This window comes from Cyprinodon variegatus, unplaced genomic scaffold, assembly GCF_000732505.1.
Source record: "Cyprinodon variegatus isolate N-32 unplaced genomic scaffold, C_variegatus-1.0 Scaffold156, whole genome shotgun sequence".
In the NCBI taxonomy this organism is placed as follows: Eukaryota; Metazoa; Chordata; class Actinopteri; order Cyprinodontiformes; family Cyprinodontidae; genus Cyprinodon; species Cyprinodon variegatus.
In genome coordinates this window covers 727,255-754,451 of record NW_015150609.1, presented here as the reverse complement: position 1 = coordinate 754,451, position 27,197 = coordinate 727,255, and the positions used below count along the sequence as shown (strand labels likewise).

General features: G+C 39.8%; 1 protein-coding gene across 15 annotated transcripts in view; it reads right to left on the bottom strand.

Annotated features, from left to right (window-relative positions):
• Nucleotides 1-27,197, bottom strand: part of neo1 (neogenin 1) — a 230,847-nt gene that overhangs the window by 99,035 nt on the left and 104,615 nt on the right. For all 15 annotated transcript variants that reach the window (XM_015377565.1, XM_015377567.1, XM_015377554.1 and 12 more), the window contains exons 3-4: nt 9,238-9,513; nt 8,285-8,435 (exon numbers count right to left, since the gene is read on the bottom strand). In XM_015377565.1, coding sequence (XP_015233051.1) covers nt 8,285-8,435; nt 9,238-9,513 — 427 coding nt within the window. The remainder of the gene's footprint in view (nt 1-8,284; nt 8,436-9,237; nt 9,514-27,197) is intronic.

Below are 27,197 nucleotides of genomic sequence, written 5' to 3'. Positions count from 1 at the left end.
CTGTTGGCCGGTGGTGACCAATAATAGAAACTGTTAAGTGGTAAACTGATGGTAATTACCTACCAAAAGTCTCCATTGTTACACAGTAACGCACAATTGTAATAATTACATGCAGGTAATTACCTGCATATATACCTTAATTTTTCCTTTAATTTTTCCTGTTACCAAGTAAGTAATTAAGTAAAATTTATTTGTATATCACTTTTCACAGATAAAAATCACAGAGTGCTTCACAGTAAAAATGTAATACAATAAAGCAACGTAGAACAGAATGCAGATCCACTTTTTAAAAACACATGGAAACATACTAAAAACAAAGCCATAAAAAACACATCTCTAATTAAAAGCCTGCTTAAATAGCAGCGTCTTCATTTGCTTTTAAAATAATCAGAGGGATCAAGATTCAAATATAGTGCGACTTGCTATGTTATTACTATGTTATTACATGGTTATTGATGTACTATAAAAGAAAGGGTTACCATTATTTCCTTTCCAATATAAAACCTATCGGCTAACCCCATGCACCTTAATGCATGTATTTGTTTATACATTTATTATAACAAATCTTAAAAACCATCTACCATCCTAGATTGTGTGCAAATAATTTTTAAGTTAAGTTTTCTAGTAACCAATTATTGACTTTTGTAGCTGAGGGCTGGTTTGTGTTTAGTGCTTCTAATGTTTTTTTAATGAAACGGGGAACAAAAGGAACACTACCTCCCCTTTAAAGTAGTGCTTTGTAAATGAAGCTAATTCTAATTTTACTTATCACTACCTCTTTGAAACCATTTAAAAACACTTAATAAGCTTTTATGGGCACAGAGATCTGCCTCCACCTTCCTATTCTGCCAAAACACACAAAAAACTAAAACAAAAAACAAACAAATCTTAATTCAATTTCCAGCAGCGAGCAAAGCCAACAAAGTTCTGCTCTCTGCTTCGAGCTGCTGTTGTATTTGTAACCTGAATCCAATCTGTCCAAGAATGCCTGAAAACCCACTGATGCTGATAGAGAAGGAGAGCAAAGAAAAGGCGCTGAGAACATGTAGCCACTAAGGAAAGTTTTTACACCTGATTATTATTTCAAGAAAACATTCTTTACCGAAATTTGTGCCAGCAATAGGTCTTAAGAGTTTATATATATATATATATATATATATATATATATATATATATATATATACACGTTGTTTTTTTTTTTTTTTTTTTTTTTTTTTTGTGGTTTTTATGGCACTAGTGGCTCGCTTTTCTGACAGTAGGCTGACAGGAAAGGGGGTATGAGAGAGAGCAAGAGACATGGACCACCGGTTGGATTCGAAGCTGGTACATGGGTCATGCGCACTAACCACTGCACTACATGTGCAGGTACGAATGTGGAGTGAGAAGGACCTTCTCACTCCATATTCATCCACCAGATCTCTTCGATCACAAGACTGCAACTTCCTTCACCTTCCTCGCTCCAGATTAAGGTCCATGGGAGATCGGGCCTTCGCTGTCGCTGCCCGCCGTCTCTGGAACTCTCTCCCAGATCATCTGAGAGCTCCACAACCACTGAATGATTTTAAAAGAGGCTTGAAGACTTTTTTATTTAAGCAAGCCTATTCTGCCTCCACATGATTTTTATGATGTTGATTTTTATCTTTGATTTTATTTGCACTGTGTAGCACTTTGAGATTTTTGGTAATGACCACATGATTTTTATGATGTTGATTTTTATCTTTGATTTTATTGGCACTGTGTAGCACTTTGAGATTTTTGTAAATGAAAAGTGCGGTACAAATTGGATTTATTATTATTATTATTACTACATGCACGCCCACAGAGTATATTTCTAATAGAATTTTTCTTTTCAAAACAAAAAACTAAACTTAGAACTAGATAGATAGATATTTTTCCTTCTCATGTCGCTCTTCTCTCTGATGACGCCCCCCTAAAATAAACATAAAGGGCAAAGTCCAACTGTATTCATAAGTATGGTTACTTGTATACATAGGTTCTTGTATAAAGAAGGAAAGCAAGCAGGGTGGGAGATTTGTGATCGCATGTTAGACATATGAGAGGTTTGCGGTGAACCCAATTGCAAACAAATCCTGCCCGCCCAGATTCTCTGCTTTACACACGAGCAAATCTAATACTCGCAATCTTATTCAAATCAGCACCAGGAGAGGAAAAGGAGCAGAGATGGGCGACTCGGAGGCTTCGGATGAGCCTCGATTTGCATGCCCCGCCAATCCCCCCGCCATGCATAATTCATCCATTTTTATTGACTGCATGGGAAATCTGTTAGGTGATGGAGTGATGCTCCCCAGAACAAAAGATGACTGTCCTTTTCATGAGTGTCATCGGAACTGGTGCGTAAGAGACATTCGAAGGCTCTCTTAATCTTTGCATACTGATATCTAGAGGCGCCATCAATGACATAGAGGACATTTACTTTGAATAAATGTTGACTGAACGGCTTACAGCGTAGTGTAATCTGTCAAAGAGTGGCAGCGCCTAATCTGAATAAATGGCGAGATTTCGTGTCCTTGGTAACGGACTTGCTCAGAGCCTGATCCATCCTTCCTGATGGGAAGGATGGAGCAGAAAGATTTATTGTTGTCATGCTTCACGTAACACAACCGTCTCTTGACAGGACAAAGATCATCAGTTGGTGAAATACCTACGTAAGATCTACACAGACAGTAACTAATGACAGCATCTAAGAGGAATTAGTATAATTCCGAAAACTAATTACCGTAAATGCTTAAATACTCTCCAAGGAATGTCTTTTTTGAAAATATTCTGAACAGAATACCGACAAGAGCCGGTAAGTCTGGTGTATCAAAGACCTCCTCTGCAGTGTAGCAGCATTTAATATTAATAAAATTCTTTAATACTACTTTTTCTTGTGGCATTATAAGACTTAATGACAAAAAAAAAAAATGAAAAATGATCATGCTACAGAACATCAGTTCAGAAGAACTTTGGGCATTGGCTCATACAAAGAAAGAGTTAACAACAAATGATTCAGAAATATGTTATTCTAATATATATTTGGACTTTGTGAAAAACTCAAGAAGACTCAGGTGCAGGCATCAACAGTCGCCAAGATCAGGAGTATTCAACGTTTTCCAGGCCAAGGACGTCCAAACTCATGGTTAGATGGAGTGGGGACCCCCTACTTATATATATGATATGAAATTGTGTTATATCAAACTGTTCCTATTTCAGATAGGGTAATGTAACCAAAGTTATTTCTCCCTGGGGTTATTAAAGTATTTCTGATTGTGATTCCTGGTTGATGGGACAGGTGTTGTGAATAAAACAATGCCCAGCTTGAAAGAGCTCCTGTGTGTTGCTGAATGTGTGCATTGATGAAAGACATCTTCTGCCTCCATTTATCTGTTTTCTACAGTGTGTTGAATTCATGTTAACGTGGATTTAAAGACATTTCAATTAGTGGAAAAATATTGCAGGGGGGAATATAAAAAAAGTCTAATCAACCAAAACCTTTGTGACCCCCATGCAGCACCCCCGTGGACCCCCTGTTGAAGACCTCCGGCCTAGATCAAAGACTAACTGACAAACAGATAACAGTTTATTAGACTGAAGGGTCAGCTGTCTAATGAAGTACTGTAGTCAGCAGCGCAGGAGAATCACAGGGGACGGTACTCTCTCCATTCTTTTGTACTCTGTACACCTCTGACTTCCAGTCCCAGACAGAGTCCTGTCATCTGCAGAAATACTCAGATGACTCTGCAATAATTTGGTGCATGGAAAAAGGACAAGAAGCAGAGTACAGGGAGCTGGTTAACCACTTTGTTAAAATGGTGATGAACTCATTTAATTGTGAATGTTAACAAAGCAGGGGAGACGATTGTAGATTTCAGAAGAAACAAGAGCCCATGAGGACCGACTTAGGGGATGCCTGCTCTAGATGATTGATTGACTGACTTTAACTTTAATTCTTCATAAACTAAGAATAATTCTTCATAAAGTGAAGAACTTTATGGACAACAGTGAGCATCCTCCAGAAGATTTTTAAACAACAATAATGTCTTCAATGAGAGGCTTCTAAAGATCCAGTGCAAGACAGATCACTACAGAAGAGCCTTCCTGCATACAGCTATCAACACCTACAACAACTGGTTGAAAATAATGCCAACAAGGTACTGCAACATTTAATTTCCCTTTGGAATTAATAAAGCATTTTTTAATTGTATTGCATTATGTTAGATGAACTGTCCCTTTATAGGAAACGGGTCGGTTAGTAGAACCAACACATGCCAGGGTGTCAAACCACACTGGTTTCCCAACCATAAGACTTTAAATTTAGGTGAAGTTTAGTTAGGTTTGAGTTTAACTTTACTTGAAGGTTTAAGTACTTAACAGCATTACAAATAGTATCTCTCTTGTGCTTTCCAACTAAATGGACAATGCCTCTCCTCCACTTGTTGCTGTGAACTGAGGGAGTTATTAAAATAAAATCTTTTATTATTTCTCTCTACTTATAAGACAGATCGTTTTGGTTGTTTGGTCATATATTTACATTCACTTAAAACTTTAACATTCATTGTTTGAAAAGTAGAGGGTGCCACCAAAGACTCATTAGAAGGTGAAATAAAGCAAATCTTACCGTGACATGTTAAAGCTCAACTAAAACGTTTGTTTCTCAGAGAGTATTAGCTAAACAATGCAGTAATATGTAAGTTTCCTTATTGTTAGTTCATAAAAGGCTTATTTTCAATAGAGAAAATGCCTTATTTGTAATGCTTGTAGACATAAACCCAACTGTAGGCTAAACAGCTAAACAGGTGTCTTAAATCTACCTCCATTTATTTTCTTGGGCTGTGAACCAGTGGGTTGGTCTGTATGTCAATTTCAGGGCGTGACAAAAGTACAGGCCAGAACCAAATAAGGCAACATCCCCGAGTTTACGTCAACTCGGGGCTTTGTTTGGATTCGCCCATTTTATGGTGGAAGCTTAGAATTGTGAGATTTGCATAAAAAGAAGGTGTCGATGGGGTTTGAACTTCTCTGTACGTCCATTTCACCCACTGAACTATCGTTATTTATCCATGACAATGTGAACTTGGTTTTGAATTCTATGTCCCCCTTAAAAGAAAAACAGACAAAACATTACTCCAAAGGAAACCCTCTAAATGGTATAACCCAGCAAGGTAATCAATGACATCATCTAGCCAATTTTGCAGGAAATACTGGGACAAACAATGGTGAGTAAATAGAAAAAACAAATACCATGGATATGCTTTGAAAACAAAAAACGCAATTTCAACCAATAATCCAGAAGTAATAGCTTTAACCTAAACATATAAATAGATGGAAACTGCAACATAATGCTAACACAAACAAATCCAGGATAGCAGGTGAAGCAAAGCTGCAAACTAATGTTTAAATTTAAGCATTACGAATCAGAAAAAAGAATAGATGGTGAACACAAACTGAACCACTTTGTCACCACCCCCATCTAGCTCCGCCCCTGTTCAAGAGCTCTCAACTTTGTGGCTGCCTTAGGTTCCTCTATTAGTCAGTTAAACCTATTTTTCTTTTATCTCCGTTTATCACATGGCTACATCTCAACCACTTCAAGGTTGGTGCAGCAAATACCAATAAATCCACAGAAGCCCCCCCCTCCTGTGCCTCCAGTTCCCTCTACAACCCAGCAATGTTTCAAGTGATTGCATCTTCTCCCTCAGAAGAAAAGGGAAATGCAAAGAGAACAAAAAGTAAATCCTGTGATATTCTTCTTAATAGTCATTACTGCATTAAAAAAACAAAGAAAACTCTTGGATATCTATTCCCCCCTCCACTATCTCTTTGAAAGCAGGAGGCTTTTTGTCCCCTTCAATATCACCAAGGCTTCCCAGAGAGTTCAGCATGCTTGCTAATTACTTCTACAGACACCCAAGAGTGGAGATGTATTCACACCGGATGTTATTTTCTAATTAATACAAGATAGATTAATAAGGGCCATTTTAGCCAGCTCCCTTTGGAGGTCAGAACACTTGCAGACAATCAGAGTCATTAAAGACGTTTAACTTACGAGGCGCTGTGCTTTGAACCATCAGCTCGTCGGGCTAATGACATTCTCCCTCACAACACACAGGAGCGTCATGGTTAACAACATGGCAACCTTACATTTAATTTCACTTATGGTGGAAATCCCATCCAGAGCTGGATTTAGATAAATGGGCCTCATTTCAACACTTTCTTTTATGTATTTTATTGATCCCGCCGAGTTGCAGAGTTATTATGCAGCAGAACTGGCACAATGGGGGGTTAGGTAAACAGAGTGCCTTTTTTTAATTGGTGAGAATCAAATTTCCCACGTTCGGTCCTGTTCTCTCCGCAGATGTTGAGTCACAATGCCTGAGCTAATGAGAGCCAAAGGAGTGAGAGCACAGGCGCTCTGAAACTTCCCCTCTGCAGGCGACCCCGGCAGCCCTCTTCTCCCAGATGAAGTGGCTCTGTTTACAAATCTGACTCTCCCCCATGAAGCTCTTGGGGCAGCAGTGGCAGAAAAGCATTAACACCTCAGATGCAGGCGGCAGGATAAACAGTTTAGCTTTTTGGAGGCCAGAAGCAATGGGAGCAATTTGTTACAGCTGTAGATGCTTCTCAAAAAGTAGATTGAATAAAAGAAGGGGAAATGACAGATTCGGGTTTAGGACTAAATATCGGCTAGTCCTTGTATTGGGGACGATACACAGTAATCCTATTTACACTACCTTCTGAGAACAGATCCGTGCCGAGCTTCGGTCAGTTAACCGAATCAAGACACACCACACTAGTGATGATCTACGGTACTACTGCTTTCTAGAGGTAAATAAGCAAACCAACATGGCAGCATCCGTAACATTCAGAAGTTTGCAGAGAATCAGGCGAAGACGGCAGCCTATGGTGAATTTACTTGACAGAGTCTGCTTTTGGGGAGTGGGTATGACAAATGCTAGTCTAATCAGGGCTTAGAGATGCAGTAAACAAAGACAGGAGTTGAGATTCATCACACTGTTAATCGGAATCATCACTGGAAATCATGTTGCAAACTTCATGATTACGGTAGCTGACTGTAAGGAGATGACACGGTCTGCTCATGCGCTCTTTGTTATCCTAGAACAGAGCCAGAACTGAACGGCGCCAAGCCTTCCTGATGAACTAGTACCATGTTAGCGCGGTTCCATTGTGCGCTCTTTGTTATCTTAGAACAGAGCCAGAACTGAACGGCGCCAAGCCCTCCTGATGAACTAGTACCATGTTAGCGCGGTTCCATTGTGTCTGGCACAATCTGGTTCAGTTCTGCACACCATTTACACTCAACAGTTATCTCGGTTACCGTACTCGGAACGATCTCGGCACGGTTTTAAAAGGGTAGTATAAATGTGGCTATACTACTGCAGATATACAGTAGCAGCCATTCAAAATGGCCCTTTCAAGTCAAACGTCAGTCGAATGGCAGCCCACTTCCCTGCAACTCCCAGCGAAATCCCTTCCAACTTCTAGCCATTGGAGTCACCCCCCTTTTGCGTATTTTTTACTCCGACTCCAACCTTTCACTGAATTCCAGGGTCTGACCCGGAGATGAGGCTTCTCTTTAGATCTTAATGTCCACAAATCATGACAGAAAGAACATTTTAGTACAAAAATTTATGTTTAAAAAGGAATTGTAGGGGACTATCCAAGGACATACCAAGTAGCTTAGATAAATTATTAGATAAACCAAACAAAATAGCTTAACCAGGCTGGATTAGAAGCTACAGCAAAACTCAGCGCTGGTTTCTGTAACCCTTATTCTACTTGGCTTAGAATAAAACAAGTTAAAGTTTAGTTTCATCTGAGATTTGTCCGTTTAAGAGACATTTTTTTATTACTGTGGATTGAAAAGTCCAGTCTTTAAATAAACATCACTCTCCTTGAACTTTAGGAGCTCAGTTAATAAATATATCTAATTTTAAATGTTTACTTTAGGGCAGTGTAAGACTAAAAAAACCAGAGACATTACCGCTATTTGTGATACTTGAAATATTACTTCGTGTCTGCTGAGGTAGTGCTTAGTAATTGTGTTGTGCTTACATTAATATTTGACGATAAATCAGTAATATTAATATTCTAGTCTATGGACGATTCCTATGGGGGAAAAGTAGCAAAAACAGACAAAGTCCAGAGGAGGAACTTCTAATTAAACCCACTGAAGAAATCTGAGCTCTTAATAATAACATGTAAATAAAAAAGTTATTTAAAACCGTTTTGATAATAAAATGCTGTTATTAATGCAGGCTCATACCTTTCCTCCAGCACTTTGTCTCCGAGCATCCAGCGGATGTGAGGTGCAGGATAACCTGAGGCCACACATGGCAGCAGCACACTGGCACCCAGCAGCTTGGTCACAGAGGCAGGCTGCACCAGAAACTCCAGCTTCCTCTCTCCTCCGGTTTCTTGAAAAACAATTAAAAAGAGTCAGGGTTAACAGGAAACCAAAACTAAAGATCAAGTGACTATTATGAGTGTAACATTTGATAAAAGTAGGGAAAGCAAAACCAAAAGCATCAGCTAAAATCTAGGCAATATAAACATTCACAATACAGACTCATCAATCCTAAACAGGAAATGTGGCTTCCTTCAATATGAATTTTATTCCAAAATCTATTTTTGTAGCCCCACACCTTTTAATGCATTAAAATCTCATTTATCGCCTCTCATCGGAAGCCTCTCAGCTGCCCCAATGGGAGGCTGCATTGTCTGCATCTTTAGCCGCTCTGATAAACGAACTATTGAGACAATGTAACGAGAGTTCATCTTCCAGGCTCTAAAATATCTGCCAAGTCAGCAAGCATCCTCAGAGCAGGTAAACTGAGGACAAAGAAGCCCATAGAGGTCTTATTGAAGTCTGAATTACTGTCTCCAATATCGTCTGTGAGCCAGCAGAAGTTTGGTATTTAACAATCAGTATATCAAATGTCCATATGGGCAGAGTGAGACCCTTCTAGGCTGGACTTCCACCCCGCTTTCTGCTATAGGTGAGTTACTATAAAATCACTTAATGAGCAAACCCAAAGAGAAAACAACAAATTAATGTCATTAAATGCAATAGAAAGTGAAGTCAATTCCCTTGGCTACTTAAATAACTAAATAAATAACGGAACAACATCCTAGACAATGTAATTAGATAAAGGACAGGGAAGAATATCAGCATCACCCTAACTTGGATAGCAACCTAGATCCATCAGCCTGCATTACCTGGTATCGTCTGCAGCAAGGCCTCCTCACTGGACTTGGAGGAACCCACGTTTTCCACAACACAGCGATACAGGCCGGCATCAGCCTCCGAGGCGTTGCTGATAACGAGAGCCCCGCTGGGCAGCTGGATCAATCTGTCGCTCATTTCCAACGCTTCCTTGTCCTTCTCCCAGCGGGTGAAAGGCACCAGGTCTGAGTTTACCTCACACGCCACCACTTGGCTGTCCCCGATATGCACGGAGGCTGGAGACGGCTGACTGGCGAACCTTGGAATCCCTGAAAGGCAAGGGGAAAAAAAGACAAACAGAGGGGAAATAAATTAGTGAATGACAGTTACTGTGCATCAAGGAGATCCCAATAGATCCCAACGTTATACTGCAAAAATTATCTAGAAATAAGTAAAATTTTCTTAAATTAAATCTAATTACTCTCAATTTGAGTAGGCAAATGATAGTTTGCCAATGGGATGAGTATTTTCAGTCTATATAATTAGATAATATGCACTTGAAATAAGACATTTCAATATTTTTTTCTTATTTCAAATCTAAATTGTCATGTTCCATTGGCAAAATGTCTGACTTTCCTCCTCAATTCAAGAAAAAATACACTTATTTAAAGAAAAAAATGACTTGATTTAAATTTTTTGCAGTTTGCTCCAGCACTACTGGGTCTGCTGGTCGGACGGACATCAAGAAACTGATGGTTCGGCAGACGGCCAGATTGAAGGATGGATAAAGAGATAACTTTGTTAAAGATGTAATCATGTATTTATTTTTTATAAACTTTTTTTAAATTGCAGTTGAGTAAACAGATGGATCCTTGAACCCAACAGCTTTCCACTCGGGTGGAAATTACTTTTAATTAAAAACATAAAATGCTCAAACCTAAAACTAAATCCTCCAATTAATATTCCGGACTCCTTCCCCAAAATCCAAAGGTCGAGAAGTCCATGCTGACCCACAGCAGCCTCGTTTAAACACACAGACCCTCAATAAACACCAGCAGCCATGCTGGATGTTAATTAGCAGTGCAGAGAGATAGATATACAGCTGTAATTAAAAAAGCTGCATTGAAAGGCTTTAAATGGTGCCTTATGCCAACTTTTATTGCAACACAACATCATTACTTAGTGAGGGCAGCAGCCTATAACCAACACTTAAGGGGCCACCTCTCAAACAATCTCTCTAACAGCGTCTTATATCGAAGAGACCGGTTTTCTAAGACCGAAAACTGCCGTCTTCGCTTTATTAGTGAAGCAGGAAAACAAAGAAAAAGAGTTGTTTCAAAAAGTAAGCAGGCCTCTCAATCAAGCATGAAAAGAAAATCATGCTGCTTTATTACGAAGGAGAGGCTCTCCAGCATTTCAGCCAACTGTGCTCGTCTCCTTGGTAACGTGCGTGTGAGAAATGGCGGGACTGAGCCGTGTGTGTGCAGATGAAAGAAGCACGCTGCTTTCGGAGAATGCTCATCTGTTTGCAAATGCAACTTTGTCTCCTGAAACATTGTTTTTTCTGCAGGAAGTGATGCGGAGCACGTGCTGAGTGATGATTCGGTGTCTGCACCCCTCTGGAACAGACATCACCCTAAATCCCTGCCAAGTGTGGCTCCAGGGTAAATTATACTTTCAGATAACGCCCCAACAGCTCGTCATCTCCTCTGGCTCTGCAGGAAGTGCACAGCTTCTCTGGGTATATCTCAGCACAGCAGCTCAGCTAATATGGGCTTTGCTGATGCTAGGGCCGATTATTTGGTGTCAGAGCTGCCAATCACCTGCTCCATAATCAAGCCAGCGGAGGATGATCTGAATTATTTAGATTGGAGACATTCACGTTCTTCACTGGATCAAGTAATTGTTTTTAATAAATGGGTGCTGTGAGATCTGTTTATACAAGGATTTATTAGCAAAGAGATTAACCCTGAAATGATAATCTTATCTGGTAGGTCTGTATCTGATTAAATAAACAAACTGACAGAGTGCCAGGCAAAAGTTTTTTTATTTATTTATCATACCCTGTGTTTTTTTATTTGAAGCTATTATGGGATAGACCAACAGGTTTATTAGACGGGTAGTATTGTAAAACACAGTGAAGACAAAGGAAAACCAAAAGGTTTTCTAGAATCTGAAAAGTGTGGCGTGCAAGCCAAAATAGAAATGTTTAAATCTGAACTCAGTTTCTAACACTTCTCAAGTCTAGCAACAAACTCTCGATTGGATTCAAGTCTGGACTTTGACTAGACCATTTTAATGGTTCAAGTAAAAACTCACAATTTTAGATCCAGCTTAAAAGTCTTTTTGATCTTGTTTTGATGTTAATATTCTAAGCAAGAGCTAATCCTGTTAGATTATTAATATACTTGTGAAAATAGTCAAAGTAAGTACTAAGGTAGATTGTAAGTTTACTGCCACGTATAATGCTTTGGTTGTAAACCGAGAAGATTTCATAATCCTCTCTTTCAATCACGGATTTCTTTTTGCAGCTCTTTAGTAGAAGAGAGACTTGTTTTTAAAAGTGCTCAGCTAATAGTTATCCTGTCAATAGTTCTTCCACCTGAGCCGAGGATCTCGCAGCTCCTCCAGAGTTAATGCAGACCTCATGGTTACCACAGTAATATCCTCTTGCGGGGGCATCAGCATGTCTAAGCATCTTTCCATTTGCACTTTAAACTTTCTATATTTTTTCCAGGTTTAATTGAACTACTTCCAGTTGCATGTAAGTTGGGAAATCTATTCATAAACTAACCCTACTTTGATGTCCTCATATCATTCTCCCTGACCTGTTTGTACCTTGGTCTCAATTTTTATATTTTTTCTCTAGACTCTAAACTTTTGTTGTATACAAAACAAAGTTTCGTTTAGTAAAGCTTTTCAGACAGTAAATGAAAAATTTTTATTCCCTACAGTGAAGCAGACTAACTCATTCTTCCTCAGAGGCCTTCAAAGAATATCTGCTGATAACTTTATTTATCTATTTGGTTTGTCTTGAAGGCAACAGCTGGAACTGGATTCTACTCTTAAGGTCAGCTTAAAAAGGTTTAAGATTATACTATGAATCCAACGCCTTTCAGGTTTCCATGAACCTTTCTCCTACTTCTTCATGGTTATGAGCCACTATGTTGGTCTGACAAAAATAAAAATAAAAAAATCAACCTGTGGTCTTAATGAAAAAATATGGTAGTACAAAGTATTAATGGTATTAAATTTAAGTCATTTAGACATGTTCAGATACTAGTATAACAAATAGGACGTTTCAAATTATTATTTGAATTATTCAGTCACTTATTCATACTTTGGCACCCATGCAAAATGTTTTTAGCTCTTATTACTGGATATACAGATAAAGCTCTTTTTAGCCTTATTAGCATTGTTACTTCAGAACAGTAACAGCAAATAACAGCTCCTGCCGACTTTAGTGGTTCGATTTTTGTATGAATGGAGGTTTCTTCCATTTACAAGTTAAGCTCGGTATAAATGTTGGGTTATCTCTCAGGATGCTGCACTTTGACCTAAACAGTAAGCGGGTGGGGGTTTTCGATTCCGCCGGCACAGATTGATGCCTCCTCAGAGATCGAACCTTTGCAGGGAGCAGCAAACACCGGTCCCTCACACCATCGGTTCAGACTCTCTGACCCGGCTGGCAGTCTCTCCGCTGGGTTTCCAAATCGACTAACCCTTTGTTCCTCCAGGCTGGTCTCATCTCTCTGGACGGAGCTCATCAGTGTGCCTCAGCAGAATGGGACTGTTGGTGTGTGGATGTGTGCCAAACTTGGCTTTTACCATTCAGCAACAACCGGGGTTTGCTAAAACGGATGGTTACCAAGTTATAAATGAGCGTGTATCAGTATGCCTCTGTGCTAAACTGTACATTAGCACTTTGAGCTGAGGTCAAGACAGAGAAGAAGAAGAGAGGTAGTGGAGAGCGTTCGAAGCCAAAGCCATCGATTCCAATTAATCACAATTCTCCATTTGAATCGACTGGATGGGAGCTTCATTTTCCACGTCCTTGCTCAGCACATCTATTGAGAAAAAGTGCTGTGCTGCTAATCTCAACTCCTAATACCAGAGTGTGAAGAAGGCAGGCAACTCTAGGAGAGCAGGGATGTCTCTGTGGTCAGGAAGGGAAGGAGAAGAAGGTTTATCCGCATAGACAGCTGGGTCCTTTGTTAATCTAAAAGCGATGTGATAAAAGCATCATTAGACGCCACTGATGTCCATGTGGCTGAGGACGGTCATTTCTATAGGATAGAAGGCGATTAGTCCAGTGAGGATGGAAACAGAGTATTTGAAATCAGTTGTTAGTTTGACATCTTCCGCTTAGCTTTGTGTGTAAAGCTGATAATCATAATCATATGCTAATGAACCTGTGCATCCATCAATGGGAGATTTACAGAAAGGAACTACGCTACAAAGAGCAACCAACCAACCAGCGTAACTCCTTTAAACCGTGCCTCAGCGCAAGCAGGGATACACTAACACACACAGACAGAAGCACACAGTTGGGCTCCCACTGTTCTTAATTAAAATCAGGTATAGAATAAAAATGAGCAGATTAAAAGAATGAGCAAGAGGCTTTAGGGATTTCCCCTGAGATCCTTCCACACTAGTAACGGAGTGGGTAACGGCTTCCTTTCACCTTGGATCAAAAACACAACGGTGCTCTATGTTTGCTATATTACTGCCACAGTCAGAGAGGAGGAATAAAAAAAAAATAATTAAGCCTCCTTTTCATTCTGGTCCAAAAATACATATAGACAGATACATAATCCTGCAGAGCCAAGAAATATCTTCTGAACCATCCAGGCGACAGAGAGATAATCCAGAGATACAAACTGAAAGGTGTCGCCTGAAAGGAGCACTCAGTCTGTTTTACCAATTTATTCAACATTTTCCATTAACATATATATTACCCTCTGGGACTAATTAGGAGGAAATTATCCATGCATATTTTTTTCCCTCCTTTTAAAAATTAATTTGTGGATAGATTGTATGGAAATATTTACTGTCACATGTGCTGCCGATATCTATAGCTGGATTAAGATTTAAAAGCATTAAAAGTCGGCAACAAATCAGTTTGAATTTATTTATATTTGTTGAACAAATTTTACAGTTTCTACACCCAACCTAATGGAGCACTGTTGGGGGACACATGGGTGGCTAAAAGCTGCTAATATAAGCCTTTTAAAGAGTTATTTCATTTGGGAAAAAGTCGAAAATTCATATTAAATCTGACAGAGGACTTGAGATATGGTTAAAAAAAAGAAAGTAAATGCTTGGACTTTAGAGAATAGGGGTTTAAATAATAATCCTTTTGTATCGATGCATCGATTCAACAGCCGGCGATCCGGTGCGTCGACATGTCTGCAAAAGTATTGATGATTTTATCCATTTGCTTCTGGACATGATTCTGACTCCCGTGCTGCGGTGGCGCTAAACCTATTTTGCCCTCCTACCTTGGTTCTTTTAGCCATTACGCTCCTTCTGCTTGCAGTATTTTTTGATGCAAGGCCTTTCAGACTGTATGACACAGTGGCATTATTATTTTTCAGTGATAGGGTTTTCATAGGCCTAGGTGGAGTACAACTTTACTACTTCTGGTATTTGGTGTTGTTTCTCAAATAAAATGCATAACAATGTTACAGCTTTCATTGATTTATTTTAAATTTGAAACATTGTCTAGCCTGTAAGAAAAAAAAATGTACCTATTAATCGAATGGAGTATCTAAAATAATCAAATCGTTGGGTCAGGAAATTGATACTGAATAGTATCGCCATTATGGGTGTGATTTACACCCCTATTAGGGAATAAACTAGGCACTAGATCGTTCATTTCCTAATATTGCTTTAAAAAAAAATAAAAATAAAAAAGAGACATTTTTACCTACCTAAAAACAATGAGGAAAAATATCTTATGTCTGTACCGCTACTCTGCAGCGCAGCACCACATCGAAAGTTAAGGCAGTCACAGTGGAAGATGTGGACTGACTCAAACCCCAAAGAACATGGATACCAAAATAACTGAATGTTTAATATCTTCTGATGAATTCATATAGAACCTGCTTCTTCTTCATCTAATAATATCTAATAAATATGTAAAAAAGGATGATAGCATCACTGTCCCTCTTTGTTGTCTGTCCTAATTTCATCGCTGTCGTAATTTAATTTTGATGATGAAATCTGGTCACCTTATTTTAAAGCAACATTTTAAAGACGGGAAGCCAACATTAAATAGCTAGCAGAGTTAGTGACACTCTGATATATATTCCCTTTAAGACAGAAAAACTTGCCACCTAAAAATGATTTCCAATAATAAACGATAACTTGATAATACAGAGACATTTCTCAGTCCTTTTCTATTAATGAAAAAGGTCTCGTCTCTAGATTTGACATTTACCGCTCCTGAACTGATAAAGAAACAAAATCCCAGAGGAGACGGGCCCACCAGAAAGGCCCTTCTGTCACACTTCCATTTATTTCTCCCTTTCTCAAGCCTTCTCAATCCAACAAATTCACGCTCATTCTCTGGGGACTATTGAAAGTCGTTCAGAGAAATGTGGGAAATCAATACCTGAAATTGAAGTACACAAGCCAGGCTTAAAAATAAAAAGTGGCTACTCTTGGACAAGTAAATTAAAACCCTTCTTGTCAGAATAATTCCTGGAAGCACTGACCGTTACAAATGTGTTGAGAGTGTTTACGCGTTCTACAGGCAAGCAAAGGTGATGATAATAACACTCTGTTTGTCCTCCATTATCAACACATCTCTCGGAGTTTGGCGACATGTCCGACCAAAGATGGATAATGGGAGTCGTGTTGAGGGAGAATTTATGACACTCCCAATGGACCAATCTAAATGCAAGCTGCTCACCCAAAACAAACACCCAACTCAGCCAAGGATTAGATAAATGTGAAGCTGAGAGAAGGAGAAGCAAAGTTAAAACGTAAAAACGAACCAAAAAAGAAATGTTGTTTTTGGGTGTTATGCCATCCACTGTTCTCTTCAGCCTTTAAAGCTACAGTGTGTAATTTTCAGTGACATCTAAAGTCCAGACTGCAGACCGCAGCAATATGAACATCTCCCCCTTACCGCTTCTCCCCCCCAACAGTACGGCAAGCGTTACGGGACAAAATGTCTTCCACAACGTCCGCATCACCTACCTTCTCAAGTGATGAGGTTTGTTTACATAGATAATTTTACAGATAGTATTTATTAGTCTGTGTAGGGTATAGATTTCAGTACTGTCTCAGTTCATCTCTCTCAACTTGCCTTAGTTACTTTCGAGCGTAATGGGCGATCTCGCAATCGCTAGTTTGTTGGCTCTGCGCTGCCGTAGCGCAAAGATGTCTGCCTCCATGGCTGCGAGACCCGCTCCTATGTAATTATAAATAACGAATTCTAAGGCAACGCAAATATTAAGGTTAAGAGGCTGAGCTCGTAGATGATGATGAATAACATAGTTATGTATAATATATTACATTTCTGACTGTATATCCCTGTAATTATTACACACTGTAGCTTTAAGTTTTCTATTGATTTACTTCAGGCTGAAATAAAGTGGGAAGATGTTGACCTCTGTGCCGATTTGTTCAGGTTTTTTGTTTTATTACACCACTGTCTCTTTTTCAGCCTTTAAGTAGAGGCCATTAGACGCTTAACAAAAAAAAAAAAAAAAAAAACTATTGTAGCTAGGAAAAAAAGGCCCACAGCATCACAGATCCTCCACTGTTCTAAACATCAGGCATGCGGTGCTATTCAAAGTTTTCGTGCTTTAATGTTTTTTGTCAAAAAGCTCAGCCTTATCAACCCAAAGCACACAATTCCAATCAATGTCTTTAACTATTCACATTCATGCTTGTGATGTGAGAAAAGATGACACATCCCAAACAACCAGTTATCATGTAGAAAGCATCTCATGGTTGCTATGGATATTTGGCGACCCCTGATAGCCGCTCCATGGTACAGTTCAGAGACGAGAGCTTTGGAGAGTCTCCTTTACATTCAATCATCCTCCTGCTCACTGTGTGTTGATGAGATTAAAGCTGGTTCTCCTCCAGCCAAGCAGCCGATGGCCGACAGTAAATGGTCTGTGTATCACATCCAATCTATGCCCTTCAAAATAAAGGTTGCGGTATAAATCTGAAATTGTTATTTTAAGCTTTTTGTCTTTAAGAGAAAATGAATTTATTCAGCCAACACGCCCATGGACATTGATTGATTAAAAGAACCTCAGGGCAAAGAGCTGCATCAAATAAAAACAAAAAAGCAGCTGCAGGTAAAACAACTTTTTTTTTTTTTTTGGGGGGGGGGGGTCTGGGTCTGTCTGTGAATCTGCATCAGAACGGCTGACTCAGCCGCCCACATCTGTGATTGAATGTCGTGGTACTGACATCAGCAGTAGGTAAGGTTCTATTGCATTCAGGATAACAGCAATGAGGTTTCACTTTTAGATCCATATTTATGAGGGTAAACTCTACAAAAGTCTCATCTTTGGCCTTTATGTTACTTTTCGCAGTCATTGAAGATGAGTTTAGCAATATAATTATTTGACTTAATGTATCTAATGACTCACTGTAAAGTTCCTAACATACTAGACTGTTTTTTTTTTTATTTGTTCCATATCTAATCTTCTTGCAACAAATTACAAACAAACCAAAAAAACATTAACATGCTTTGTTCCAACGTGGACTCATTTAATGATGCCTAAATGTTCCCTAGATATCCATGTAAGTCTGTATCAAAAGAAATGGATATCAGTAGGGAGTTAAATACATATGCAGAAAAAAGTCCTGTTTTTCCTTAAATTCCCTCCTCTGCTATGTCTGCTATCAAAACTATAATTAAACTGTGTTTGAAAAAAACCCTCTGATATCCAAACAATCATTTCCTCCAAACAAGCCTCAACAGTCTTGTTCCCTTAATCAGTAGCAATGGTTGCCTTTCTTACAGACTTTTTTTCTATAATGCAGCCTTGTTGGCTCCGATTGTTGGTGTTCAGGTGACGTTCCTGGTGGCTAAAATGACTCTGCAAAATCAGATCATCTGTGCAAGAAGCAAGTCTGCCGTTTCTGCTGTTCTTAGTTTGTGGATGAGCTCCTAAATAGGTGGACTCGGCCCTTTTTAGAAAGAAAAAACCTCAATGTTTACCTGCCAAGTCTAAATGCCATAAACAGCAAGAACGACAAGACGTTAAGATCGTCTCTTAAGAAACACCGTGGCTGTTTCCTATAAATATACACACAAACGGGACTTCGCTGCTTTCTTGTTTCAAGTCATAATAAATGTTTGCAGATGTTGTAAAAAGCATCAGCAGCCTTCATCCTGTCAGGAGGCGTTAGGTGGGAGGTCTCCCAAGAATGACGCAAAGCAAAACAAAAATTAATTAATGAATGCAGGGTTGGCATCCATTAATGGAGTCACAGAGGTGCTCATCATGTGTGACGCCTGACAGGCCTGACATCCTGACGAAATAAAGTCATGCATAGGCCTGATTGTGTCATCTCAAGCAGCAGGAAGGGTGAAGAAGAGTGACTGCAAGAAGTGGCTAAAGCAATTTGAAGATACAGAATTTTTATAATGCTCTAGTTTCAAGCACAAACTCATGTATTCTGTTGTTTTCTGTGTGAAAGCATTCCAAAGCACACTGTAAGTTAATCTTCTAGATCCAAACATCGAAGCATGCAGACTCTCTTAATGTGGACCAGCTTGTGATCTCTGCACACATCAAAGAAACAAACACTAGATGGATAAACAGTGCTCCACAGCAGTCACACAGGGAAGCATGTTTTAACCACTGGGCTGTATAAATGGCTCTTGGGTGCAGGAGATGACAGGGGAAAAAAAAGCATGCCCTGACCTCAAACCGTGTCTGTAAAGGGAAAAAGTAAAAAGCATCAGAGGCCAGCTGGTGTCCAAGAATGACACACCATGTTGGGGTGTATGAAACAAACATTCCCTGTTGAATACAAAGCTCCAAACAGAAGCTTACTGAAGTAGCAGTGGCGTGATCAAAGGATTGATCCGCAGCCAGCTGACTCCTTTAAGAGTGCTTGGCTAACTCTGCTGGCCTGAACCTCTGTGCAGGCTTGTGGGAATGGGGAGGGAGGTTTGGAAGTGCTGAACCGCGCTGTGTGCAGGCCAGATGTTGAACAAAGAGCAACCTTCAAAACATTTATGACAATCAGGGGATTTGCTGTGGGGCACAGCTGCAGTTTCGAGAACAGCTGAGGTTTGTTTTCTTTACAACTCAAATCAGGCCGACTGACAGGCAGAGAGCGTAAAAAGAAATGTCACCAAACAGCCCCTTTGTTGCACTTTGACAAGAGTAGAATTCAATGAATTGAGTTTTTGACTTGATTTCAGAAGCTGGAGAGAGACAAAGAGAGAAACAATAATCCAAAGAAAACAATGGAAACAACACTTCAGGACGAAGATTGGTAGCAGCTGCCGATCACCTGTTTCCAGAGCAGGCACAGGTGCTAAATTTCTATAAAGGCTGATCGACGTATACAGCCATAAAAAAGGTAAGGACCACACACCTTTTCATCTGGTTTCAATTCAAAAACTTGTTTTCATTTGCAGATCCGGGAAAGCACAGTGGAGCACTGAGTTATCTCTATAGTTATGCTGCTATAGGCTTAGGCTTCTGGAGGATATAGGGCATCCTTTTTCATCATTCTCTATTCTCCGATTCTGCAGAATCTGTTAGCTCAATCTCTAACATTATGCTCTCTCTGGTTTTTCTCATAGCTTCATCTGCTCGCATATTGGCACTGCTGGTTTGGTCCAGGGCTCAGTTTTTCCTCCTCTACTCAAAAACGCTGCGTATGGATAAACTATATAATGTGAAAACTAGCTGTTGTAGCTCTGCGACGGTACAGTTCCTGAGTTCTAGGATTGGTAAAAGCGTTTCAACGTCAATCAGATTAGGCTGATTGTTATTGCCTTTAGTTTAAAAATCCTTAGACAGGTCCTACTGAAACAGATCAAGCTACGCTTTATGTATTAGATCACACTTGGAGAAAAAGACAAAAATGTATCCTTTTAATGATTTTACATATAAATGCATTCAAAGCTTCATTTTCTGACCAGTTAAACCTACTGTTGAGGGAAATTGTCAGCAATAATTTAAACTTCTTTAAAAGTAATTATGATTTTGGTACCTTCACTCAATCTGCATTTTGAGTTCTCAGTTAAACATTGCTATAATAAAGGTTTTTGCATAATTCTACTAGAGGTTACAGTATATCATCTATGTTTTTGTCTTAGGAGACATAGAGTAGATATTCTCAGAAGTAATCATTCATGGATGATCCAGTTATATTTTCCCCAAGCAGCAATGTTGGAAGTGTTTCAAAAGGTTCCTGACATGGTGGATCACAGACATCAGACATGTCAGCCATTGAACAAGGAGCCCGGGAAGGATGTTTGCAAGTTCTCCACTGAGGCCTCTGGAAGTAAACTCTTTAACACACGACAGTATCAAACGGAGGAGCCCCTTTCATTAAAGCTAACTGAGCTGTAGCTGAAACATCACTGATTGCATTAGGACCTTTAATCGTGTTAAAGTGTCTTATTTTATCAAAGGGACTTTGGCTCAATCTTGGCCCATTTTCAAGCCAACCTTCATCAAAGGTCGTTGCCAGGAGATACCAAGTGAGCGGGTGTGTCCATTCACCCTCTCACAGATAAACAAGTGTAACCCTTCAGGCTTTCCGTCTTTCCTCCTCTCTATTCCTTATCAGCTGGAGGAGGAAGGGGAAGAATGATCAACTGAGCATGCTCCAACATCAGATGACTCGCTAATGGGATTACAGTTCTGCAGTCAATCATCCCAATATTTTAAATCTCGTTTCCTAGAGGTTAAAGTAGACGTCCTAAACTCCAACAAAGAAGCTCACCAGGTCAACCAGATAAACAAAACAAACACACCCTGTCCTGTTTTTGATGTGACGGAGAGAAATACCTCATGGCATCTTTCCCTCAGTCTCCTGTCTCTTTCTAATTCCCAGCATGATTGAAGGACTCACTTTCGTCCTGCTCTATCACTCTACCCTTCTGCTTTCCATCTTGCACATTTCAGGGAGCTCAGGTGGCTAAAGAGGGAGATGCGGCTGCTGGGTCCTATCTGGCCATGTTGCTGGAGCATTCTGAAGATGCTATCAGAGTCGGCCCCATTGCTCTGTTTAAGCTCAAGCCCAGGCAAGTGCAGCTTGACAGGAAATGAGATGGATGGAGAACGGCGGGAGGAGAAATGGGAACATCTTCCTCAGCAGAAATGATGGAGTGAGGAGCAGACAGGAGAGACAGGCCTGATAAACATGTAAAGGCAAGGCTTGTCCCAAGCTAAAGAAGAAGGGCACTTATTTACTTTGCGGTAATCTGTTAAGTCATAGCAGCCAGTTTTAGTGTGTGTGTGTTTTTTAAGGGATTGCACGTTTCAGACAAAACAAAAAATCTACGGGATACCTATGAAATTTTGTAACTGGACGTGGACGCCCTACAAAGTTTTATGGTGTTATATCCTTCGCAAATGGGCCAAAAGTTGGCTTAGTCCTTACGGTTATACATATATAAAATATCTCTACAACTCGGCAGAATTTACGAGATTCAATCTCTAACTCTATGCTGTGTCTGCTTTTTCTCATAGTAGCTTCATCTGATGAGAGAAACATCATCTGTGCTGCTGCCGTCAACACCTTTGTTTATAGATGTTCAATATCTGCCTGTTTTTCAGTGTAGTCCTGTTTCTCTGACTGTGACTGTCTGGATGTGCTCTCTTCTCATCTGAGGTGGGAGATGTCTCTGAGCTCATCTGCCTGGCTGTGTGTTTCCTGGATGGGGCCACCTGTGGAGCTTGTTGCCTTTAGTATCTCTGCTCCTTTTTGTGTCTCTGCTTCTTTCTCCTTCAACCCCAGTCGGCCTCTGCAGATGGCCGCTCACACTGAGCCTGGTTCTGCTGGAGGTTTCTTCCTGTTAAAAGAGAGTTTTTCCTCTCCACTGTCGCTACAAGCATGCTTAGTGTGAGGGATTGCATTCAAGTCAATGAGTCGATGCAATCAAATGGTTTTCCTCAGATAGAAAACTTTGAATCAATTTGACTGGATGATCTGGTGAACTGTAAAGTGCCTTGAGATGATACTATGTGTTGTGATTTGGCGCTATATAAACAGAAGTGAACTGAATTAATATCACAGAGTTAATAACTTGGTTATAAGTCCTTTTTTCGATAGAAAACACAGTGTTTGGTGTGTTTGAAGCATTTCTTCCATGCTTACTACCTTTAACAGGTTATGTGTCGCCTGCTGCCTATGGTAAACAATCCTGTACCAGAGTCAGCATCAGGTGTAAACTCCTGCAGTGCTTGTTTAGGCTTGCATCTGAAGGGATAAGAAAGCTACTTACAGTTGATGGGAAGATAGATTGAACCATCAGCGCTGAAAGAGTCTAACCTGGTAAGGATTTTCCCCTTCTAGCAGAACAGCCACCCTAAACACAGCAGAGTTAGAAAGGGAAGGAAACGGCGTATTTTGGTGCTAAGATTGTCCAATCCAGATCCAGGAAAACAGGCCAATATGACATCTACTAGATGGGGAAATAAGTTAAAAGCATGTGTCCTTTCTTTAACTAACAACTACTGTTCTCCCTCTGGTGGTTTATCATATACTAGAATTCCAAATATATTTCTTAAAGTTTGTGAATGCATAAAATGTTAAAGTTTATGGAGCTTTATTACCTTTTTAAAGACTCTAAAAACAAGTGGGTTCCAAACTAAATAGATACATCAGGCTTGCTGCAAGTTCTCTACAACAAACTCCTTTTTAATCAGCAGATGAGCTACTCTGTGTCTGTGGGTGTTCTCTCCTGTCTGCACCGTGGAGCGGCAGCTTGAGAGCAGCAGATGTTTCTGAAGACCCAGCTGCAGACTGAGGCAGCGGAGGAGGCGGACGCGACCAGGAGCATTCGTCATCATTTACCTCTTCGAAAGGTGTGATGATGTGACACATCAACGTCAGTTAACAACCCCTCCGCCTCCTACTCCACAAACATCTATGATCCGTTTCAAATTACAGATCAAACCTCCATCATTAGTATAAATAAGACAAATAGGTGTGATTGATGCCGAAACATGCCGGTTTATTTTGTTGTACCAGTTTCAGTCGGTACAGATATAAAAGTGTAGCAGTATTCTGAAATGTTGAATTATACTGTATCCTAGGTGTTGTTTAAGAACTAGGATGACAGATTGTCGCTTCTCAAACAGAACAGGAAACCAGTGCAGATTCAGATTTTTTGTAGCCTTCATATTTGTCACAAGTTATAAACCTTAAAGTTCCATTATTTTCCTTAAAAATCAGTAAACTGCCATTTCTACATTTAGATAAATCCACTTTCTAGATGCTCCAGTGAACCTCTGTAGCAGACGAACCATCAGCTTTCACACTCTGATGTGGTGAAGAGTCTGATGCAATGAATGTGACAAATTTGCCTGCTTAGGCGTGAAACGCAACACGCCTTAAAAGTTCATTAGATCCGTCTGGAGCGGAGACAGATGCCGTGGATAACACAGACTAAACACTCTGCAGCAAACAAAGACATCAACACAGAGCGCAGGCCAGGCTGAATGAGCTGCAGGAGGGCAGGGTTTGCATCTGATTCTTCATCACAGGCTAGGAAGAGACGACACACTTCTGTAACTTCACCTCCCTCTGCAGACTTTCAATTTTTTTCATTTAATGTAGATCTTTTTCTTAAATACATGTTTTTTTGTGTGTAAAACTACAAAAAAGGTGTAGGACTTCTGAAACGACCTCCTCAAGGGTAGAGAAGAGGAACACTGACGCTGAAGGTGTCCTTTTCAAAATGTTCATCTCTAATGGATAAGAACACCATGGATCTCCAGAACACCTGGATGGCCTGGAAGAATGGCATCACCAATTACCTTGGTCCATCTGCGACCCAGTGCCTTCACTCAGAGCAGGTGCTATAGTAAACATCACTGAACAGTCTGATTTGTTCTAAACAGCCAAAACAGATCAGCTGCAACACTAGAAAACACAGAGACAGAAAGATGAATACTTATCTTCCTACTGTGCATCAGTGAACTGGGAAACCTGCTGCTTCATGGAGATGCTGGGGGCTGATATATCTTATCATAGGTGAGGCACAGACAGGTAAACAAAGAGCTTTGCTTTAATACTCAGCTCTTTCTACGCCATGATGGACCAAAAGAATACCTGCTTCAGAGAAAATGAATCCCCAAACAATCTATACGTCACCTGTATCTATACTACTATTACTCTGGGAAAAAAAAGCTTAAACCCTTCTGACTCCCAGCCTGCAATAAGTGGTCTTTATCCCTCAGTTTAGAACCATGGTCTCAAACGTAAAGGGACAGTCTGTTCTTTCAGTATGGCCTGAAGATGCACAATCATCTGCAAGAGCAAACTTTTAAGAAATGTATACAAAACTTTTTACTGAAAAAGGGAAGAGAAGATAAGAGAAAAGAGAAGAGGTCTGACTGCCCAGGCTCTTTCAATGTCCGCCTCTATGCTACAAGAGTTCCATCATCTTGCTTTAAAAATTAACTTCCCTTTTACTCTGGCTACTAATATGTCCGACCAGCTGCACCATGTCTTACACAGATGTGAACCTTCATTGATAAAGCTGCCATCAAGAGCATGAGATGAAAACAAGAAAATGAATATCTATTTTTATGACTGTTATTATTAGGAATGTCTCTTCAGATATCGGGGAGATCGAGAATTGGTTCAATATCATCCAAAGAACAAGTGGCCTAATAAAAGCATTAGTGGAATGGTGGGAGCTGATCAATGCTTCCAAGCATGCCTCACAGCGATAATAATGGATGATTTTGATAGACATCAGTATGACTCGTTCAATGTGTGTTAGTGGTGAAACCTGATTACCAATAACTGAAGCCTCATACCATCTTCTTAAAGGGTTTATGATGTTATTGCCCCAATAATTCACAGCTAATTGGTTTGTTGTATCAGAGATTTGAGATGCAAATTAAGCTTAACTTGAGTTGCCTTCGATGGCACTGTTACCTCCCACTTTTGGAAACCACCATGGCATTAAAAGCTCTAATACTTGCACTGACTACAAACATTTCAACAACACTTATGATCGAGTTAGTTAAGGAGCAGCAAAAACGCGTGTGCTGCTTCATTTTTGATGCTTGTACAAGTTTAGTTCTGACGAGTGGCTGAAGCATCTTTGCTGCCCTATCTGCACTGTTAATAAGTGGGTCTGATGTGCGTTGGGCGGAGCTACCCTATCCTTTCTTTGCCTGTAATAATGGCAGCTATTTTTGCTGTGATCAGTGGGTAAAAAGTAGTTTTGATATGTTTTAAGTGAGAAAGCTCACCTAAAAACTCAATCTGTGCAGTCAGTTCATCAAGATTACGATCCTGCCTTCGATATTATTTTGCTGTCAGAGCCACTCAGACCCCTGTACACTGGCGGTGCTCTGTCACTGGGAATCTAAAAAAAGGTCAGGATAATTTCACTAAGGTGACTAGTAAAAGATCAAAAATGATGCAAACTCTCCAAAACTAAAATAAATAAATCAAATTTGTTGAAGCTCCAACATTCTGCTGCCTAGATAGACCACTGCTGGCACTTTCACCATTTCATTGTCTTTATTATTGGTAGATTCAAGTAATTTCTTGGGTATGCACATTGATGTTTACCGTCATCATTTGTCTTCTAATGGTAATCCCACTAAGGCTGATCCAAATCTGAGCTGCCACAGAAGAAATCACAAATACCAAAGATCTTTAAAAGCTGCTCTTTGAATTTGAAGAGTGGAATGCTTGGATTAAGAGACTGATGCCCAAAACTTCAAATGAAAGCTCAACAAACAAGGAAATGTTATTTCCCCCATAATGTTTAGGTGTTGGACAACAGCACAGCTCAAAGGAATTTGTGAAGGCTTTTAATTATAGCTAAACATTTGTCATGTGTTCATAATTACAGCAATTAGGCAAGAAATTGTGAATAATTCCTTTTAAATAACGAGCAACTTGATTTTCATCAGTAATGACTTCAAAGACTTGTGTTCATGCAGCTAATTACTAAGTGCTAATTAATATTTGATGGCAGAGCAGAAGTTGATTTGCTCACGTCGGTTCTGCTCATTAATGATATTTTAATTCTTTTGTTGTCGTTGGGCCAAACAGTGTAAAGTCGAGAGGCCCAGGCCTGGAGAGCTGTATTATATTCAGTAGGTGACGTAATAAACGCAGAAGCAAAAAGGTGTGTGTTTTTTTTTTTTTTTTTAACCAAAACTAAGTGTAATCATCCAGATCCCTGACCTGGATCCAAACTCTGCCAGTCATTGTTTATCTCAGTGATACAAAACATCAGGAATCATTTCAGGTATTAAAAAGCTCAGAGTCTAATGTCAGCATGATTGTTCCAGTGGTGTTGTAGTACTTGAGATCGATCTTGGTCTTGAGGCAATATTCTTAGGTTATGGTTGAGGTCTTGATACTGACAGCATGTTTTACTCATTCTTGTCTTGGTCTCAGATAGAGCAGTGTGGAGTTTTGGAGCGAGACGGGTTGTGACTATTGCTGATAGGCTTTTTGTTTACATGAAGTTTTTCAAGAAATGAAACACTGTGATTCTTTTCAATGATTAGAAATTTGTTGCTTTGAGAAAAAATTGCAAAGATTGTTTTTGTATGTATTTTAAAGACAGGTTGTCGGATGGATGGATGGATGGATGGATGGATGGATGGATGGATGGATGGATGGATGGATGGATGGATGGAAGGAAGGATAGATTGGTTGGAAGGAAGGAAGGAAGGAAGGAAGGAAGGATAGATTGGAAGGAAGGAAGGAAGGAAGGATAGATAGGAAGGAAGGAAGGAAGGATAGATAGGAAGGATAGATTGGTTGGAAGGAAGGAAGGAAGGAAGGAAGGAAGGATAGATTGGAA